The sequence below is a fragment of the Asterias amurensis genome, chromosome 20, assembly GCF_032118995.1.
Source record: "Asterias amurensis chromosome 20, ASM3211899v1".
Lineage (NCBI taxonomy): Eukaryota > Metazoa > Echinodermata > Asteroidea > Forcipulatida > Asteriidae > Asterias > Asterias amurensis.
This window is the reverse complement of record NC_092667.1, coordinates 1473421-1494133: the sequence shown is the minus strand read 5'-3', so window position 1 is coordinate 1494133 and position 20713 is coordinate 1473421. Positions and strand designations below refer to the sequence as shown.

Genomic DNA, 20713 nt, shown 5'->3' with positions numbered 1-20713 from the left:
ATAATTATTGTAATGCTCACAGTGATGGAGTCCATACTACCAGCACCAATACCTGCATCTCTAAACTACCATTTTCAAAACTGCGACCTCCAGAATACAATAATTTTGGACACAAGGTTGAAACCATTGTCAACATGTCAATACGGTTGTAGTTTTGAAGAGCGCCCTCATTATTGTTTGAAACGCTTGTCAGTTTGTGGTCTGAAAAACACCGGCAAGTGAGTTTTTTGAAAATGATAAACAAACAAAAAAGCAAAAGAGAAATTGAAAAAAAAGAAACTAAACATACAAAATAACCACTAGGGAAAATACCATTTTATTCGAGCGCGTATAGGCCCTATGCTGGTCTGATTTTGTTAATGTTAAAAAAATAAACATACATGTTAATGTTAATGTTAAAAAACTAAACATACAACATTGGTGCAAAACCATTTTATTCGAGCGCGTATAGACCCTATGCTGGTCTGATTTTGTTGATGTTATTAATTTGGTAGATAGAGCCGAGTAGTCGTAGAGACAGTATCATGTTTTGTGTGAACTATGAAATAAAACAAATCTACGAAAACTCGAGCTTAATCCGTCCGTTGTTTGGGTCACAGGGGAAAATAGTGCCCAACACACATTTTCATTTGCTTTGGTTGTAAAAATCGAAACCAGCTTCTGCGGTTCTAGGTTTTGGGATACACCTTTCTCGAATCTGACTTCATTTCAGTAGAAAACGGGTTTCCCTGCAATTAATCAGATGTAGCGTTTTATTTTGTTGGTTTTCTGATATTTCTCGAATCTGAATTCATTTCAGAGAGAAAGTGTTTCATAACAGAAATGTTTCTTAACATGCAAGCTTTCATATCAAAATATTGAACAAACCATGTTTTCTTACTTCAAACAAATCCCATATCTTGTAAATTATTAATTGTTTTTCTTGTCATTTCGTAAATTCTTGTACATCTTTTTAACGTCCTTCGGATGGGACGTAAAGCCGTTGGTCCCATGTGTTGTGTAACGCATGTAAAAGAACCCAGAGTGCACTTATCGAAAAGAGAAGGGGTTCGCCCCGGTGTTCCTGGTTGTGGCTGCTTAATGCGCCTTAGCACCTTGTAAACCCTTAATAGGTGCTAAATAATTGGGTCTCAGAATTCATCACTGCAATTACCTATCTTTCTGAAAGTTTGTACTTAGCGCCTTGAGTACCTTGTTTGGTAGATACGTGCGCTATATAAGACTTCGATTCTGTTCTTGGGCTGCGATGTTTGAATTTTTAATAAACCAATAATATTAATATCGATTTCATGTCAGAAACAGTTCTGTTAACCTTGGATGTTTCAATAATAACCAATTATTGCTGCATTCTAAAACTAAAATCGATAATGATGCCTAGTCATTGCAGTCACGAAATGAGCAGGGTTCAAAGTTTATAGTCCAAACAAAACAACAAACAACAACAAACGATGTGCGCAACAGAAACATAGCCTTCTGCTACTCCGTATACACGAAAACGTAGACCCAGCGGGGAAAGTTCTACAATGGAAACGGACATGACGAATAATACTCTGAAAAAGGTATGTTCGTATGTTTATTATTGGAAGCTGATTTACTTTGACTACAAAAGAACGATCCTTTATTCAATTAATTTTAAATTAATTTCAATAATTGCATTGACAATAACAAAGACAGCGCCATCTTTGTAGACAATGTTCCACGAAGGGATTCCGAGGTGCGCTGGAGATGTTGAGTTTGTTTCGGATAAGTTGTTTTTTAAAGATATAGGACACTATTGGTAATTGTCAAAGACCAGTCTTCTTACTTGGTGTATCTTGACAATGCATAAAATAACAAACCTGGGGAAAATTGAGCTCAATCGGTCATCAAAGTGGCGAGATAATAATGAAAGAGGAAAACACCCTTGTCACACGAAGTTGTCTGCGTTTAGATGGTTGATTTCGAGACCTCAAGTTTAGAACTTGAGGTCTCGAAATCAAATTCGTGGAAAATTACTTATTTCACCAAAACTACATATGCACTTCAGAGGGAGCTGTTTCTCACAATGTTTTATACCATCAACCTCTCCCCATTACTTGTCAACAAAAAAGGTTTTATGCTAATAATTATTTTGAGTAATTACCAATAGTGTCCACAGCCTTTAATACACATCGGTGTAAAGGGTAAAAACGAATGATATTCTTTATCCCCGATGCAAGATTAATAACGGCAGCCTTTAATCCCGTAGAGGAAACGAACTTTGGTGATATGTCAAGTTTGGTTGATGCCAAAATATGAACGTGACTCCATGTACTCACTGGTACGGAGAAAAAGTTCACTGCTCCAAATACAAAACAACTCAAACTTGTACATTGAACCGCTCGAACAGAAACCGGGAAAAAGTTCGGCGCACCCAAAACAGCATGGAATATGCCTACCTCGACTGTTGTTTCGCACAGGGTTTGTTTCCAAGATCGACTGAACTATGGTCCTTTTCGAAACCACGGCTTCGGCTTTGGATTCGGCTTGAGGCTCCGTTCTCTCGTCTGAAACCCTGGGCGCGTATTCGCAAAGCACGCGCACTTGTAAAAACAACCGCGGTGCCAAGCTAGCCTGAGCCGAATCCAAAGCCGACTCCAAAGCCGAATCCAAAGCCAAATCCAGTCGTTTCGAAAAGGGCCTATTAAAGTTGGTGTTGTACCCTAAAACACGGCTGAACAACTCGGGCAGGGATATGGGAGATGCATTAGTGGCTTTCATCTGCACTTCCGTGTTGCCGTTACTTCTAGGTATAAGTTGACAAAAACATAGATTAAAGGGAAGGTACACGTCTGGTAATTATTCAAAACAAATTAACTTAAAAACTGACTTGGTAACGAGCATTGGAGAGCTGTTGGTAGTACAAAACATTGTGAGAAACGGCTCCCTCTGAAGTAACGTAGTTTTTTGGGAAAGAGGTAATTTCTCACTAAAATATTAAAAGACTTCTATAGCTAGAAGTCTTTTATTCCTATCTGAAAGCACACAAATTCGTCTAACAAGGGTGTTTTTTCTTTCATCATTTTCTCGCAACTTCGATGACCAATTGAGCCAAATGTTTTACAGGCTTGTTATTTTATGGTAGTGATGGGATACACCAAGTGAGAACACTGGTCTTTGACAATAACCAAACATGTACAGGCCTTTAACCAGGGGTCTTTCTCAAAAGGGGGCGGGGCACTTACAGTAGAAAATGTCTGAGGGAAGATTTTCCGGTGTCCGAATAAAACCTGTGGGCAAGGACAGTGAGAAAAGTGCAACTGAAAAATGGCACAATGATGCGTATATTGTTTTTTGAAAAAAACATTGGATTTGGAAAATATAGGAGGACTAAACGTTTTTAATCTTAAACTTAAACAAACAGACACCCAAACAAACAAATAAACACACAAACAACCACCCAAACAAAATAACAAAATGATGATAATACAGTAATGATTTTACAATTATGATTTTGATTTTACAGTGCAAGGATGGCGGTAGCATGGCAGGCAGTTTTAAAATGATGGTTGTCATGACAGCTGGTATTTTGATCTTTTTTGTTGCCGCCAAAAACTCCATGACTTGGATGCTTCAGCAGTTCCTGTTCGTCAGTGGCAACTTTTGGACCAGCCTGTACGAAAGTATCTACAACCTGTTTGGCGGCAACGAGTTCTTATTGGTTTCTTTAGGTACCGTAAATACAATGTTGTTTTGCCTTTGTTCCAAGTTATTTTAGGCCTATATTCATTGTATTAATTTGTAAAAAGGAAAGAGCGACGGAAGTTGGTTTTTGTGGATTTTTCGGACATGCCGTTACCTTATCTTGCCAAGATATTTAATATACAGAGATTGATCTCTCTGCAGAGTGTTGAATAGCGAGTTTTTGGCACATCAACCCGGGAACAAGAGGTTGTCAATAATGCCGGGGGTCGGGTAGACTTGACTCAAGTCCCAACCCCGTGCCAATCTCAGAAACCATTTTTTTTTTTATGTTCTGCATTCCCCAACCTGTTCTCGGGACCACAATATCTACATTTTGACGGCGGCGGGTATACTTACAGGACCTCCGACACGAGAACGGGACTTGAATCAAGGCTAGGGGTCGGGGCTTGAAACATCCGTGTATGCATCCGCTATGGGCACACTCACTCTCCCTGTATCCCCCCCCCCCCCCGCGGTCAGAAGAGCAGTGGGGAGATTGTGGAGTGAATGGGCATGAAAATCTCCGTGTGTTTATCCCTTTTTTCTTCTTCGGGTGCGTTCGTTTAGCTTCCCTGGGGTTTTTTTTCCAGGACGAACGTGGGTAATTATCTGCACACGTTCGTCCTGGGGGAAAAAACCGCCACACACCGGGGTCGACCCGGGGAAGCTAAACGAACGCACCCTTTGTCAATGTCACAGGGACTATGATGACGTTGTCCATTTTCTACTGGTCACTCGTCTCTGTCATGATATTCGTTGATGCAACGGGGAAGCCAGATTGGATTCATAAGTACAAAATACAACAGGACTGCAACATACCAGTGAGTTTCCTGTAACAAATTGTTTCATAGGCCCTTTTCGAAAACCACGGCTACGGCTTTGGATTCAACTTCAGACTCTGTCCTCTCGTGTGAAGCCCCGAGCGCTTAGGCAATGTACGCGGAGTTGTCAAACCAACCGCGGGCCAAGCTAGCATGAGTCGAATAAAGCCGAAGCCGTGGTTTCGAAAAGAGCCGTAGTGTTGCCAGGAGTGGAGTGGTTGAAGTTTGAACTGAAATTCGGGCACGGGGACAAGTACCGGACCCAAGCTCTGGCGTTATTGACTAAAGCAGTGTGAGGGTTCGACTGCTGGTAGTGACACGTGTGTCCTTGAGCAAGATACTTTATGTATTGCTCTGTCCTTCGGACGGGACACTCGGCCGTAGGTCCCGTGTACGGGGGGGGGGGTCGAAGTAAAAGAACACAGAACACTTATCGTGAACGCGAATGGGTTAACCCTGGTGTTTCTGCTGGTCCGCATGGCAAGCACCCTTGTTTACAGGTTTCCTCAGGCTTGCAAGCTACAATGATTAACTTCCCTTTTGAGGTATCCTTGGTTCCGTTACTGAGAAATATTTTTAGAATAATAAAATTAGTTTTAAAAAACATGTATCATACCGGGACAAACTCTCCCATATAATGTTATGAGATCTTCGAGAAGACGATATCAAATTTACCATTATTTTGGTCTTGGATGCCTTTAACTCCATTCCAACTCATTGTAACCGAACCGAGGCTTTGCGAAATAATAGTCTGGTGCAGCGCAATTAATGTTAGCATTCATTACTGTTATTGGAAACAGGGAGCATGACCAAGACGGTGACATCGTGATAACGGTCTATTGAAACTTCTTTCTTGCAGTGTAATAAGGGTGTGGGGATTTTTTTTTCCATGATTTCAGGTGGATTCATACAAACTCAAAAGAGCCTTCAAGAGAACCTTCTTCAACAACACCGTGATCAGCCTGCCGTATTGCTTCTTGACCGAGTGGCTGTTCAGGCTCCGTGGGTGCAGCGCGTCGACGACCCTGCCTGAGTTCCACACCGTCCTGCTTGAGATGTTGGTGTTCTTCGCAGTGCAGGAGATTGGATTCTACTATTCTCATCGGTAAGATGGGCACAATTTTATAGAGCTGATTTGGTAATGGTAATCTCTCTTAAAGTTTAAATGGAAGTACAAACTTACTTGGTTTATAAGACCGCAGCTTTCGACTCAGTTCACTTCGAAATAATGTGGTTATTGGAAAAGATATCAGTTTTTATGCCCCAAAGTTTTAATGTGAGAAACGGCTGTCGTCCGCAACATTTTATCAGATTGAGTATTTCAGTTACGGATTATTCTTCCTGCGTGTGGACATAACTACTCGAGGTTTTCGGCAAAATCTCAAAAACTCTACCACCTTTTGTCATGAATTTTTCACAGGTTAATTGTATTGTATTATCTACACATGAAGTAGTAAATCGAGCGCAACAATTGGCTGAGCACGAAAATTGTGTGCTTAACAGAACAAAAAGTTACCAGCCACACCATGCCATACAAGTGCCGTTTGCAACTGGTGTCCTGCTTGTTGTTTGCTTTGCAGAACAATGTAAAGTGATATTGTCTGCTTTAAAGCTCTGCTTTGAAAATGAGCCGTGGTCCTTTCCCCCGATTTTGTTGCGTTCGATGTTCCATTTGAAGCTCCGTATGGGTGAGACATCACTCGTGCAAAAAACAAATCCGACTCTACCGTTGTTTTCAGTTTACTGCACCACGGATGGTTTTACAAGAACATCCACAAACGGCACCACGAGTACACGTCCCCGTTTGCAGTGTCCAACTTTGACGTCCACCCCCTGGAACACGTTATAAGCAACCTCGCTCCCATGCTGGCTGGTCCAATCATTGTAGGCTCTCATGTCGCCACAATGTGGATGTGGTTTGTGATGGGTTTGTTCAACAGCATCTCGGCCCATAGCGGATATCACCTGCCCTTCCTGCCGTCAAATGAGCCTCACGATTTCCACCATCTCAAGTAAGTTGCATGTACCCGTTTATCTGATTTTATAACAACCCTTTCAAAATGTCTGCCTTTTCAATGGTTTAGAGCGCGTCACATGACATGTCTTAGTTTTACTAGAAACTCGGCGGCCGTGTGATTTTCGTTTGCCATGTAATAGTCGACTATTCACCAATCTAGCAGATACAGAAAAGTGTTTACTGTGCATGTGTATTTTTACCTAATACTAATGGATGTCAATGTTTTCCCTCGACTTAGGTTCGTCAACAACTTCGGTACATGGGGAATTCTCGATCGCCTCCACGGGACGGACGCCCTGTTTCGAGAGTCTAAGCAGTATCAAAATCATCGTATCTTATTGGGGTTCACACCTGCACGTGAATTAGCCAATGATTCTAAGAACGTCAATTAGATTCAAAACACCATGAGATTGTTGCCTTAAGGCAGTGGACACTATTGGTAATTGTCAAAGACTAGCCTTCACAGTTGGTGTATCTCAACATATGCATAAAATAAGTAACATGTGAAAGTTTGAGCTCAATCGGTCATCGAAGTTGCGAGATAATAACGAAAGAAGAAAACACCATAGTCACACGAAGTTGTGTACGTTTATATGGTTGATTTCGAGACCTCATGTTCTAAACTTGAGGTCTCGAAATCATATTCGTGGAAAATTACTGCTATCTCGAAAACTACTCCACTTCAGAGGGAGCCGTTTCTCACAATATTTTATACTGCCAACCTCTCCCCATTACTCTTTACCAAGTGAGGTTTAATGTTCATAATTATTTTGAGTAATTACCAATAGTGTCCACTGCCTTTAAAGCACCAGACACCGTTGGTGATTGTCAAAGACCAGTCTTCTCTCAACATATGCATACTAAAAAGCCTGTGCAAATTTGGACTCAATTGGTCTTCGCAGTTGCGAGGGAATAATGGAAGAAAAACACCTTTGTCACAAGAAGTGTGCTTTCAGATGCCTTGCATTTGAGACCTCACCTGAGGTGTCAAATTCAATTCAAATGTTATTTCAGTGAGAAATTACTTTTTTCTCAAAAGCTACGTTCGTTACATTGTTTTATACCACCGTCAGCTCTCCATTGCTAGTTATACCAAGTAAGCTTTTATGCTAATAATTATTTTGAGTAAGTACCAAAATGTCTTCAAGGAAATCAGAGAGAGACTAATCGCTGTGTGGAATGAGCTTCACGTACAAATTATAAATGGCAGCTCTTACATCATTCAAGACACTCCTGTACTTCCGCGCCTTAGAGCAAACTTTTGATTTTGGCGCCCTTTAATGACCATTTTGATTGATTAAGTAAATTTGCATTTTATGCATGGATTACAAGTTTCACCAAAACGACGAGGTGATCCGGCAGATAAAATGTGATGGTATCTTTTGTTTCGTTATCTTTTACATTAAACTATCATTGGCCGTATCATAATGCAAGACTTGTTATCTGACTGATCTTTATCGTTAAAACATTGAGTGTACAAAAGTTACAACTTCCTCCGTCGCGTAATAATAATAATGATAATATCGAAGTCTTATATAGCGCACGTATCTACCAAATAAGGTACTCAAGGCGCTGAGTATATACAAACTTTCAGAAAGATAGGTTATTGCAGTGATGGATTCTGAGACCCAATTATGTAGCACTTATAAAGGTTTACAAGGTGCTACGGCGCATTAAGCAGCAGCAACCAGGAACACCGGGGCGAACCCCTTCTCTTTTCGATAAGTGCACTGGGTTCTTTTACATGCGTTACACAACACATGGGACCAACGGCTTTACGTCCCATCCGAAGGACGAAGCAATGGCAAAGTGTCTTGCTCAAGGACATAAGTGTCACGGCTGGGGACCGCCCTTTTTAAAAAGTGTCGTCCCGTATAATACTATGGCACACTTCGTCACATGCCAACATGGGACAAAATGCAGTCAATGGAATATCGACGTCAATATTTTTGTCGTTGGCTCGGCGCAAAAATATATAAGTCTTTTCTGCTCTGAGCCGATTGTGTTTTTCTACAGTGACTATCAGAGAGTAAATATTAGTGTTTTTATAACTTCTTGGTTTGTGCATTTCATTATCATGATCAGCCAAAGTAGGATAAATGGACCCAAAAGGAGAGTTGGCGTTTATATCCCTTTAAAGGCAGTGGACACTATTGGTTATTGTCAAAGAATGTCCTTCACAGTTGGTGTATGTATCACAGCATAAGCATAAAATAACAAACCTGTGAAAATTTGAGCTCAATCGGTCATCGAACTTGTGAGATAATAATGAAAGAAAAAACACCCTTGTCACACGAAGTTGTGCGCGTTTAGATGGTTGATTTTGAGCCCTCAAGTTCTAAATCTGAGGTCTCGAAATCAAATTCGTGGAAAATTACGTCTTTCTCTAAAACTATGGCACTTCAGAGGGAGCCGTTTCTCGCAATTTTTTATACTAACAACCTCTACCCATTACTCGTCACCAAGTAAGATTTTATGCCAATAATTATTTTGAGTAGTTACCAATAGTGCCCACTGCCTTTAAGGTAGTTTACCGAGTTTGATGGGAAAATTATCCAAACAACAATGAACTTTGGTGTTTATAAGACCTTTCTGCTCCGAGCCGAGTGTGTCTTTCAAGGTCTTGCACTCCTTTTTTTCTGAGTTGATGATGTTTCTTTCGACCTATACACAGTAGGTCTATATGGGATTCGATACTACGGGATGTATACCTTCAAAAAATTCAAGACAAGTTCCTCTTTGCAATTGGGTATAATGTCACCTTTGACCTAGCCATTTGCCAAGGCCCTTCGTGACTTGCACAGCTTCGTAGAGCTGCAATCCAAAGCGACTGGAAGGGGAGACCACTCTCGCGAGTAGTATAGTGCACTCAGTGCGTGGTCTCCCCTTCCATCCGCTTGGGATAGCAGCTCTGTGAAGCTGTCCAAGCAACGAAGGCCTTGAGAAAAGTCTAACACCCTTCAGTGTCAAACCATGGGCATACAAACTTATTATAACAACTCTCTTCAAGCAACTCACGTGGCTCAGCTGATGATTTGGAGCATTGTACTTCCTCATAGCCATGTTGATTGAGTGGGTGTGTGCATGGAGATAGCTCCGTGGTGTGTGTGTCACAGCATGGTGGTTGTAAATAAACCACCGTGGTCGCACGTCACAGGCACAGATAAAAGGTCTTTCAACTTAAAAAATATTCAGGCTTTCATGTTCTATGAACCGTGGGATCGCGCAGGTCATAGAACTATAGGTTAAGGTTACAACACCATTTTCATGCAAGCTCTAATGTATCGCTATTATGAAAATGTCTGGTTGAATACTCCATACTGTTTGCACTGACTCAAAAGTGTTTCAGTTTCACAAGGATCCAATGGCTGCCGATTCGGAAAACAACAACTTGCTGAAGGTAAGTCAGTCACCTTTCTTTTAGAATCTTGGGAGTGTCTGTGTGGTTTCTTCCCTTGCCTCTCACCTCTTGGATCCTCGGTCGATTCCTGGACTGGTCCTAAGGCAACTAGGCCTAACAAATTTATTTATTTAAAAATTGTCTATTTGTCGTGGGCCGAGTTGATTTCAGACCGAGAAGACTTGCATCGAGTTGACTGCGGACCCAGCTGTAAATGTTCATGGTTAATAATCACCATTAAAAAGAATATTATTATGGCAGAAGTTGCAAACGCAACTGCCCAGTAAAGTGGTGGTAACGTGGTTGAAAGAAGACTGTCAGTGCATTATACCACAGTGTATAGACCTTTATCATGTTGTTTCCATCTTGGTCAAGTTCCCTGTATCGAATAGCAATAATGAATGCTAATAATCATTTTGCAAATAGGAACCAGACTATTTTGCTTCCAGCCTCGGTTTGGTTAGATTGATATCAATGGGAAAAAAATCAAGATGGCTGCACAATGATAAAAGTAAATAGGCTTGAGCCAAAATGTACGTTTAAAAACACATATGTTTTTGTTTATCTTCAATCGCATTTTGGGTGGGGTGTGGGTCTTCAATTTTGTAATATTTTATTCCATAAGCAACCAAGAACATATAAAACCTGCAGGTTCTAAGTTAACTTCTTCTTGAGACTGATATTGTACCTCACCCAGTTACACATGCAGCTATATATACATCAAATCTGCAATAGGCCTACATTATGTTTTTCAGTCTTTAAGTTTGCCCGGAAAGAGTTCAATAACAAAAGGGAACTTGATTTCGATATAAGGATTGTCAGATTCTAAATGTAGAAAACTGCCTATCTCTGTAAACTTGAGAGATTGGCTGTTGCCAGCCTAGCATTTATTATGGGTGCGTTCGATTAGCTTCCCTGTTTCGACCCCGCGGTGCTCGCTCTGGGTGAGCCCCTGACAAGAGCTAATCGAACGATCACTCGCCCTCTCGTGGTGACGTCATGCACATGGGGCCAGCCCCAAGCGACCCACTCCACAAGCAGGGCACCAGGGGCTGACCCGGGTGAGCCCCTGGAATGACGTCAAGGCTATTCGAAATTACCGGGGTATAGATCGGGGTCGACCCAGGGAAGCTAACCGAACGCACCAAACGGGAGTTTGCCGAGTTCCTTTGACGGAATCGTCTGAGAAGACTTGGGTGTTATCCCTGGCAGTGAAATGGTCGTAATGCCTCCTGACTGGCACCCCGAACAGTTAAAGGAACACGTTGCCTTGGATCGGACGAGTTGGTCTATAAAAAGCGTTTCATAACCGTTTGATATAAAATGCATATGGTTAGAAAGATGTTGTTAAAGTAGAATAAATTAATGTTCTACACAAAATATCCATCAAAATTACTTGGATTTCATTTTACATCGTCGACTAACACGGTCGGCCATTTATGGGAGTGAATTTTTTTTACTCCCATAAATGGCCGACCATGTTTCTTCGCGACCGTGAAATTCCGAATTCTACTTTGAAATTATCTATTTAACCATGTGCATTTCATAACAAACGGTTTCGAACGCTTTTCAAAGACCAACTCGACCGATCCAAGGCAACGTGTTTCTTTAAAAAAATCTGAAGACCGTCAATATCAGGGTTACGTAGCTCGGTTGGTTGAGCGCCTGCACGGTGATCCGGGGTCGTTGGTTCGAGTCCCGCTCCATTAGTCATTTGTTCAATTCGTTCAACTCAAAGGTGATGTAAAAATAATATATTATATCCTTAAGAATAACAATGTTTTTCTTTCATAGAGCAAGGATGGCGGTATCAAGGGAATCAGTACAAAGAACCTGGTTGTTATAACGCCCTGTGTGGTGGCAGTTTTATTCGCTGCTTGGAATCCCCTGATGTGGCTACTTCAGCAGTTTCTACTCGTCAGTGGCAACTTCTGGACCAGCTTGTACGCAATCATCTACAACTTGTTTGGCGGCAACGAGTTCCTGATGGCATCGATAGGTATTTTGATATTTAAACTATTAAACAGTAGTGGGTTTTTATATAGTGCTCATATCCATCACTCACAGTGACGCTCACGGCGCTTCAACATTCAGTATTTTCCTGCAAGGTATGTGCACTATGTTTGAATTACGTGACCTACTCCTGTAATGGTTTACAGGGTGCTATCCGTAGGTATGACATGGTATGACACACTTGTGTTTGCACTGCCTCACTTGTTGAGGGTTTACATCACGTCCGTATACCTGTTCATAACGTGAGCAATATTATTGTCAAAACATCTTTCGGAGGTATCTATAACCCCTTGGCTGAGTACGAGCAGCGTTTGAGCAGGGCTCAATTTATAACGAGTACGTTTCCTAGCATGTACCGTAACTGCTTGCCGGTGTCGGATGCAATTGTGTCCGCTAAGCAATACTGTCCGCTCCGGACACTTTTGCATGCAAAACCGTCCGACATAATGTGCGTAAGCGAGCGTGCATGTGCTGAAGGATACGTATGCACATTGTGCAGCATGAATGTCCCGCGAATTAAAAAAAAAAAATTGACATAATATTTTTAAACATGACCCGGGGGTCATGGACATGTAAAATTTCCACGAGATGCACTATGCTTTTCGTGTGTATTCACGTTTCTTTTGAACGCATTGCGCACTGCAAAATGACGGACACATACGGATTTACAGAGCCTAAAAAGGCATTTACTTGCAACCTCATCAGCGTTCGATCTCACCGTTTTCATTAAAAAAGAATGAAAGAAAACAAACTTTTTTAAAGATCTATGATCTACTCTGCTCATGGAGTTTTTATTCGTGTAAATGTACAGGGACACTTCTGACGTCATCATTGGTGTATTGGTTGCTTGTTTCCTGTATAACATTCGTTGACGCCACTGGGAGGCCATATTGGATTCGGAAATACAAGATACAACAGGACAGAAACATACCCGTAAGTGAAGTAGGATATTTTGAGGTATTAATCATTTAAAAGTAAACACAATTAAGTAAAGAAATGCTAACAAAGGGACCAAATATTGATCGCAAAAAATGCTACCATAATAGTAACCAGACATTATAATTGATTGATTAAGTGTGGCAAGTTTTAAAGGTTATTTGATGTTATGTATCAAACCATTCATTTGTGCATCCCGTGATCTCATGTGGGAGAGATTGGGAGGGGATGGGGGGGGGGGGCGCAAGCAACCGGTTCTTTTTAGAACCAACACAACTCCAAAGAGATATTCACATGGTGCTACCGCAAGCCTCTCTTATACTTGCACCATGCAAAGTTTCAAATCCTATACACTCTTATCCTTTTACCAGGTAGATCCAGTTACTCTGAGACGCGCATTCTATGGTACACTATACAACATGACTGTAGTCGGGGTACCATACAGCCTAGTGTTGGGATGGCTGTTACAACTACGGGGATGTAGTACATCGCTAACGTTACCCGCTTTCCATTGGGTGTTTCTAGAGTTGTTGGCATCGCTAGCTGCTCAAGAGGTTGGGTTCTACTATTCTCATCGGTAAGATGATATGAACTTGGGAGATTTGAGGGGGCTGGAAGGGGAAATAGAAACCAGGCTTCATTTTTTCCTTTCAGTCGATACGGAGCGTCGGATGATGGCCCTCCAAACACGTTGGTCCTCCATTGCTGTACGCAGCTCCTCCCGTCTCAGGCCAGAGTCCCGGCACACGTTGTCCAAATAGGTGGTTTGTGGTCTGCCACGGGAACAGTGACCCTACGAGTAGGGTCCCATAACACCAGCCTGCTCACTGCCAGCTCAGCATGTCTGAGACAGTGACCTGCTAATCTCAGCCTTCTTGTCCTAATCTCGGTGCCATCTCACGGTAGTCCACCGAAGAGGTCCAGGTTTTTTTAGAAGCCTCTCCTAATTATGATTCTGTATTATACGACGAAGGCTTGCTTTCAAGGCCGTCCAATGAAGCACTCATTGGTTTCTGGCAGTTGTTCTCGGCAAAAGAGACGACGTCCAGGAAGCAACGCACTTTTCTCACGTTCGCGTTTATTTGCACACGTATAAAGGGCATCTCTTCTTCTTTCTTGTCACTCAACTGCATGAGGAAAGCCTTTTCTCCGTTTTTCCATTTCTCAATTTTCCACATTCTCCGTATCTCTCTCGCCTGCGATATCTTGCTAAGCAGTGCACCTTCATGTAGGCTACTAAGTTCATCTCTCCATCTTCTGTTTTGTCGCCCTCTTTATCTTGTTCGGTTTCTTGAAGAGCATGTCTTTCTCCATCAAACGTGAGGCAAGTCAGGATTTGAAATTCAAAAAATTCACAGTGAACTATGAAAATAAAATCTATTCAAAGATATAGCAAAGAAAACCAGAGAATTAAACTTGACCTAAAAATTCACAGTGAACTATGAAAATAAAATCTATTCAAAGATATAGCAAAGAAAACCAGAGAATTAAACTTGACCTTAGCCTCCGGGTTTCTGCAAAAAAAAAGAAAAAAGAACTGCGCTCACCTCTTGAATGTGCGACGATAATTCCCACATGATGTACATCTAGTTGCAATACGGAACCTTTCACAAAGGTACCAAAAGAGAGTTTGCAATTTTAATAAGTCAAATCTGCACATGTTTATTTTGTTATACTGTTTTAGGAGTTTTATAAACACATTATCTACAATATCAGAGTTAAAATTAGATGATATCATGTTTTCAGTTTACTGCACCACGGATGGTTTTACAAGAACATCCACAAACGGCACCACGAGTACACGTCCCCGTTTGCAGTGTCCAACTTTGACGTTCACCCGTTCGAGCACGTGGTTGGTAACCTGACTCCAATGGTCGCTGGGCCACTCATTGTGGGATCCCACATCATGACGCTGTGGGTGTGGTTCGCATTGGGAATGTTTTCTAGTCTTCTTGCTCACAGTGGTTACCATCTACCGTTCATGCCGTCTAATGAAGCGCACGATTTTCACCATCTCAAGTAAGTTGATATACATGTTAGTCAATAGTTTGCTTTTTATAAAGTCACAAAACCTCCCGATCACTCAAAATATTAATGACCATTAATTTAAAGATAATGATGGTATGTAGCTTCCCATAAGGTTAAACTCGCTGATGAGGTGCTGGACTTTTGAGAAATGACTTAAACAATTTCCCGAAAATTAATTTAGCACTTCAATATTTACGCGACTCTCTTGAAACATTATGTTCTGTGACGTTCACCTTTTTCTCAAAAACTTGACGACTAATGAAGCTGCCGTCGATTTCACAAAGAGTTAGGACTCGTCTTATCTCGAGTTAGGACGAGTAACTCGTCCTAACTTAGGATTAATCTTAAGGTCTGCATGCTACAGTGCAGGGTTGGGACTCGTCCTAAGTCCTAAGATTAGTCTTAAGTTAGGAAGAGTTTTGTGAAATCGACGGCTGCTGGAACTTCTACAGGTAAATATAAATCTTCATTCGCATTGATTACGGATTTAAAGCCATTATACACTTTCGGTAAACAGTATTTTCCAAGTCCCACGCTTCGTGTATCACAACTTGTATATAAAATAACAAACCTGTGAAAATTTAGGCTCAATCAGTCATCGGAGTCGAGAGAAAACAACAGGAAAACCCACCCTTGTTTCTGCACGTTTCGCCGTGTCATGACATGTGTTTAAAATAAATCCGTAATTCTCGCTATCGAGAATTGATATTGTTTTAATGTTTTCTCAAAAAGTAAAGCATTTTATGGAATAATATTTCAAGAGAAGTCTTTCACCATTACCTCCTGTAAACCCTGTAAGTTATTTGTAAATCTGTGAACTTTTTTTTCTTCTCCTCTGTACCGAAAGTGTATAATGGCTTTAAGTCAGGGTCAAAAGACTTGATCTGCAAAAGGTATCAAACCCTCCATGAAGTACTGCAGCTGTTGGTTATGTTAAACATTATGAGAAACGTTTCCGTTATAAGGAACGGGGTTTAGAGAAAGGGATTCCAAACCATTTCAATCTGAGAAACGTTTCCTGCATCAATTGTTTCTCATATGTTGTGTATTCCAAATAGTATGGATTATTTTTCCTGCATGGACATAACCACACCGATCCGCGGCGATTAACAATGCTACCATCTCTTGAAATGAAATTGTCTAAATGGTTTTATTGTAGGGCCTATATCTACATTAATATATATGTTAAAACAATCGAAAGGCAAAGGTATACTTTGTCTTTAATAAATAAACATTTACATTTTTACTATACCTTAACTATATTTGAAGTATGTGTGTTAGCACTGTATACTCAATACTTTCCCGAAACTGCTCTAGAACCCACATATCGAACCCAGAACAGTACATGTTTGATAATTGTCTATATGTTTCAAATAATCTATATGATCTAAATCATAATCAATCCGTTGTTATCACACTAATTTGTTTTATCATTTTTATACCCGTTCGTTTGAGAGAAATGTCCATCATTATGAGGAATACACAAGCAAGAATATATAATACAGTTACTATAGTTACAATTACATGTTTATACATCGCATTGCGGATTTGTTTTTGTCCTCTTCAAAACTTGCAGTTATATGTTTGCAAATGTCGATCCAAAAGAAATTGTATAATTAAACAAAAAAACGGATATCACTTTGCTATTATTTCGTTTGCAGTTTCCAAATGGGTGTAATTTTTAGAAAATCCTTAGAATTTTTTTAGCAAAACCTGAAACCAGCCAAACGTTTTTCAACATGTTAATGGACATGCAGGCTTTATGCTGATGTCAAATGATAAAGGCCTACGTTTTAGGGTGTTTATTGTCATGTTCTGAATTTTAATACACACTTGTTTTATTTTGGTTAAATACTTTAGACAGTTTAGTTCGTTAAAGACACTGGACATTATTGGTAATTGTCAAAGACCAGTTTTCTCACATGGTGTATCTCAACAATATGAACAAAATAACAACCTGTGAATATTTGAGCTCAGTTGGTCGTCGAAGTTGTGAGATAATAATGAAAGAAAAAAAACACCCTTGTCACACGAAGTTGTGTGCTTTCAGATGCTTGAATTTGAGGTCCCGAAATCAAATTGGTGGAAAATTACTTCTTTCTCAAAAACTACGTTACTTCAGAGGCAGCCGTTTCTCACAATGTTTTATACTTTCAACATCTCCCCATTACTCGTTACCAAGGAATGTTTTATGCTATAATTATTTTGAGTAATTACTAATAGTGTCCACTGCCTTTAAATAATTAAGGCAGTTTAGTTAAAAGTGACATTGCGAAGAATCGTGATTGAAAACAATTAGCCAATGTAGATTTATCACAGAAAGCTAAAACAAAGTTTTCTGGCATTTTAGGCCTAACTATAAAAAAAACCAAGCCAAACATTTAACAACAACATTCGAATCATTCTTCCCACACAAGGTTTGTCAACAATTTCGGAGCATTGGGAATTCTAGACCGCCTCCACGGCACTGACACTCTGTTTCGACAGTCTCAACAGTTTAAAAACCACGGCGTCTTCACATCGTTCGCGCCAAAACGTGAAATGACGAAAACACCAGGTGGCAAGTAAATGGACATGACAACTGAACGAAGAATAGTTGAAATGACATTGCCACAATATTAAAGGAGAGATTTACGATTGTTATAATAAGTAAGAATAGTTGAACTTTCACAAAACTAAAGGTTACTTTTGTCAAAAGAGTTGGCAACTATTAAAGGTCGAATTTATAAGCGTTAATTTTTCTACTGTATACAATTTGATTGTGGTGTGCATGTCCGCACTGTTTTGACCAAAGATGACAGAGGGCTGAAGAGTCAGGAACTCTGTGTGGCTGAAATGTGTGCACAGCTAGGCGCCATTTCAATAAGCAACTCTTTTGATGGAACAATAGATCAGTGCAGACAAAATCCATTGGTATTAAAGATGTATAATATTTTATGTACATTGAATATAATTCTCGTTAATGGATTTAAACCAGTGATCCTCTATTATAACATTTTGAACCATTACTTCGCAAGTTGGTATTCCACGCATTTTAAATACCTGTACAAATCTAACATCTAGTAAATATATTTTATACAGTCTAAGAGGTAGAAATAAAAACTAAGTGATTCTGCAATCAAGTTATTTTACTATCTTTACAAATTTGAAAAATAGATTAAGAATTCAATTAGATGTTTAACTGGATATTAGGAAACGAACCTACTTATATTATTATATAATATACTATAGATTACATACTTTAATGTATCTTATACTGTACAATTGCACTTAAAGAGGGCCTTTAAGATAAAAACCAGTTTGCGATGCAATTATTTCCAAAGGATAATGTCCTTATGAAAATAGAGAGATTGCAAGTCTTTTCCCTCTCATGCTCTTAACAGGTGTACAATGCCGTCGTATCTGGTGCAATTTCAGTGCATAAACATTCAATGACGTCAGGTACATTTTTGCGTAGGACATTTTCAGTTCAATCAAAAATGCATCGGATTTGACCATGTAACAGACAGATGCACACAGTCCTCTTTGGAATGTATACACAGACCCAGTTGTTATTTATAGCAATGCATTGAATTCAAATTTCGCTGTGGGAGAGAGTATACAAATTTAAATGACAATTTACACTATAGGTAAACGTAAGGTTTGAGATTTTTAACTTTGTTCCCAACTTTCATCAGAACTTAATCTTTTGAAAAATGAGTGCCCACAAAACTGAATTTGACATTGGAGCACCTCTATATCTTATAGAATATTGTGAAATACACATTAGCATTTGGTGTCAACAAGCATGTTTAATTCAAGCCTTTATGTAAATATTTATAAACTGTGCAATGCCCATAAAGAATCCTTTATATTTTCAATGTAATAGTTCCGTAAGGTGATGTTAAGATACCTTCTTTAACATCACCAGCTAAATGCTAAAATAGTGAAGAATGGTTGTACAGCCTTGAGAATAGGAGACTTTGAAACGCTAGGTGACAGCAGACTTACCAGGTAAATTGTCATTGTCTACAAAGTTCTTAGCATGCGCTGGCAAGTGTCCCAAAAGTCCCCTATTAGGCGAACTGCATATAATGGATTGCACATGACGTCATAGACTGCCATCTTTGATGTAAAAACAATGGGAAAGTGCACGCGTTACGCAATACTCTCAACCAATGAAAGACGTTCACGTATGCACGTTTCATTAAAGATGGCGGCCATTGCAAGGGGTCTATTGTGATCTAGCCAAAGAAGATTACATATTTTGCAAAACTATTTACAGGCGATTCGTTTGTCATAGCACATAAAGCTTCCTGGTGAAAACTCTGTTCTAGGTTTTGCTTACCGGAACAGTGTGTGATGGACGTGTGATGTACTTAGAGGTACAACAGTGCTTCGTCATCAGCCTCAGTAATTACCATCGGTGCAACATTGCCGCTATGTGGACGATTCTGTTAAACAAATAACAGCAGAGATATCAAGCCTGTCGAATTATACCCTTTATTATGTTTAACAATGTTAAATTTGCATCGGGGATTTAGGATGTTGTTTTTGGTTTTAGATATCAAAGAAACCGAGTAATAATTCCATTAGTATTTGATGTTGAACAAAACATTGAGACGTTAATACCCTTTAGTACTTTTTACAAAATGTTAAATTTGCATCGGTGATAAAGATTATTGTTTTTGTTTTCACCCACTTTTTAATTTTTTTTTTTTAAAGCACTGTGTATATTGGCTTTTCCGAGTAAACATGGGGACATAGGATTGGAACTGCCTCTAGCTACCGGGCAATCTCGGTGGTCTAGTGGTAAGACATCTAGAATGACAAAGGTCGTAGTTCGAGTCCCACCCGGGTAATAAGCCCGCAGAAACCGGGAAAGTACTGATTGTACAATGCTTATAACACATCTTGACATTTTGTATAATGGTAAAAACGAAAGCAAACCTTCGGTTTAGCTTGAACTTAAAGGGTTTGGTACTGCACTCTGGGATATCTTCTTTTGGAACCACCCCAACTCATTAGAGATAGTCATTACATGGCTCCCGGTGAAAGAGCGCATTCAATTTAAAATATTAGTGTATGTGTATAAATCCTTAAATGGACTTGCACCAGCATATCTTGCATCTTGTGTTTCTTTTCACATTTAACCTAGGGCTGGGCTTTGCTCAGCATCAGACAAAAACCCGTCTTGCTGAAAATAAACTAAGCAGCAAGTCTCTTCAATCCGTTGCATATAAATCATGTTCCTTAGCCGCTCCAGGACTGTGGAACCATCTTCCCATCACCATACGCACCTCCAATTCACTGCCTATTTTCAACAAATCACTTAAAGAACATATTTTCCCTTAGTTTCTGTTAATTGCTTTTTTGTTCACTTGTTGTTATAATTGCTTTGCGATTGTTTGTTTAAAGCGCTGTGATCTAAACGGGGCTATATAAAAACCCATTGTATTGTATTGTATTGTATACATGGTGTTACCGCAAACCTTTCCATATCGTATTTCCACCAAGTTTCAAATCCTACTTATCCTTTTTTAGCTTAATCAGAGTCAAAACATCGGGTTCTTGGTTACCAATATAGAATATTTTATGGTGTGGGGAAGTTCCAGTCGGGCGTGAGTTGTATTAAATGTTGATGTAGATAATTCATATATAGGTTCTGTTTTGTAAATATATATTTTTGTAACTTCCTTTCTTAAGAATTATTAAATATTAATACTTTTGTTTTGAAATATCATTTACAAGGGGTGTATGGTTACTCTGTTTTGACTATATAATAATATACACTATTGATTCATATAAAACTTGTAC

General features: G+C 39.7%; 3 protein-coding genes across 5 annotated transcripts in view; 2 read left to right on the top strand and 1 right to left on the bottom strand.

The window, feature by feature from the left end:
- The first annotated feature begins 1452 nt into the window (after window positions 1-1452).
- On the top strand, window positions 1453-9296 carry LOC139952210 (fatty acid hydroxylase domain-containing protein 2-like). Its single transcript, XM_071951266.1, has 6 exons — window positions 1453-1559; window positions 3485-3689; window positions 4402-4523; window positions 5423-5628; window positions 6263-6535; window positions 6779-9296. Exons 1-6 carry the CDS (start codon window positions 1524-1526, stop codon window positions 6930-6932), a joined length of 996 nt encoding a protein of 331 aa, XP_071807367.1. The 5' UTR covers window positions 1453-1523; the 3' UTR covers window positions 6933-9296.
- Window positions 9297-9393: 97 nt separating this feature from the next.
- On the top strand, window positions 9394-20670 carry LOC139952211 (fatty acid hydroxylase domain-containing protein 2-like). Its single transcript, XM_071951267.1, has 6 exons — window positions 9394-9940; window positions 11735-11939; window positions 12765-12886; window positions 13261-13466; window positions 14636-14908; window positions 17335-20670. The coding sequence occupies exons 1-6, from the start codon at window positions 9905-9907 to the stop codon at window positions 17483-17485; spliced, it is 993 nt and encodes a 330-aa protein (XP_071807368.1). The 5' UTR covers window positions 9394-9904; the 3' UTR covers window positions 17486-20670.
- The window catches only part of LOC139952209 (uncharacterized), a 42189-nt gene continuing 39813 nt past the window's right edge, over window positions 18338-20713 (bottom strand). For all 3 annotated transcript variants that reach the window (XM_071951263.1, XM_071951264.1, XM_071951265.1), the window contains one exon: window positions 18338-19350. In XM_071951263.1, coding sequence (XP_071807364.1) covers window positions 19276-19350 — 75 coding nt within the window. In that variant the 3' untranslated portion in view covers window positions 18338-19275. The remainder of the gene's footprint in view (window positions 19351-20713) is intronic.

What these genes read in the sequence shown, in the direction of transcription:
- LOC139952211 (XM_071951267.1), top strand. Translation starts at nt 9,905, where the DNA reads ATGGCTGCCGATTCGGAAAACAACAACTTGCTGAAG. An exon ending in GTTCCTGATGGCATCGATAG is followed by an intron (nt 11,940 to 12,764) that starts GTATTTTGATAT and finishes GTAAATGTACAG; the next exon opens with GGACACTTCTGACGTCATCA. An exon ending in GGGTTCTACTATTCTCATCG is followed by an intron (nt 13,467 to 14,635) that starts GTAAGATGATAT and finishes TCATGTTTTCAG; the next exon opens with TTTACTGCACCACGGATGGT.
- LOC139952210 (XM_071951266.1), top strand. Translation starts at nt 1,524, where the DNA reads ATGGAAACGGACATGACGAATAATACTCTGAAAAAG. An exon ending in CGAATAATACTCTGAAAAAG is followed by an intron (nt 1,560 to 3,484) that starts GTATGTTCGTAT and finishes TTGATTTTACAG; the next exon opens with TGCAAGGATGGCGGTAGCAT. An exon ending in AACAGGACTGCAACATACCA is followed by an intron (nt 4,524 to 5,422) that starts GTGAGTTTCCTG and finishes CCATGATTTCAG; the next exon opens with GTGGATTCATACAAACTCAA.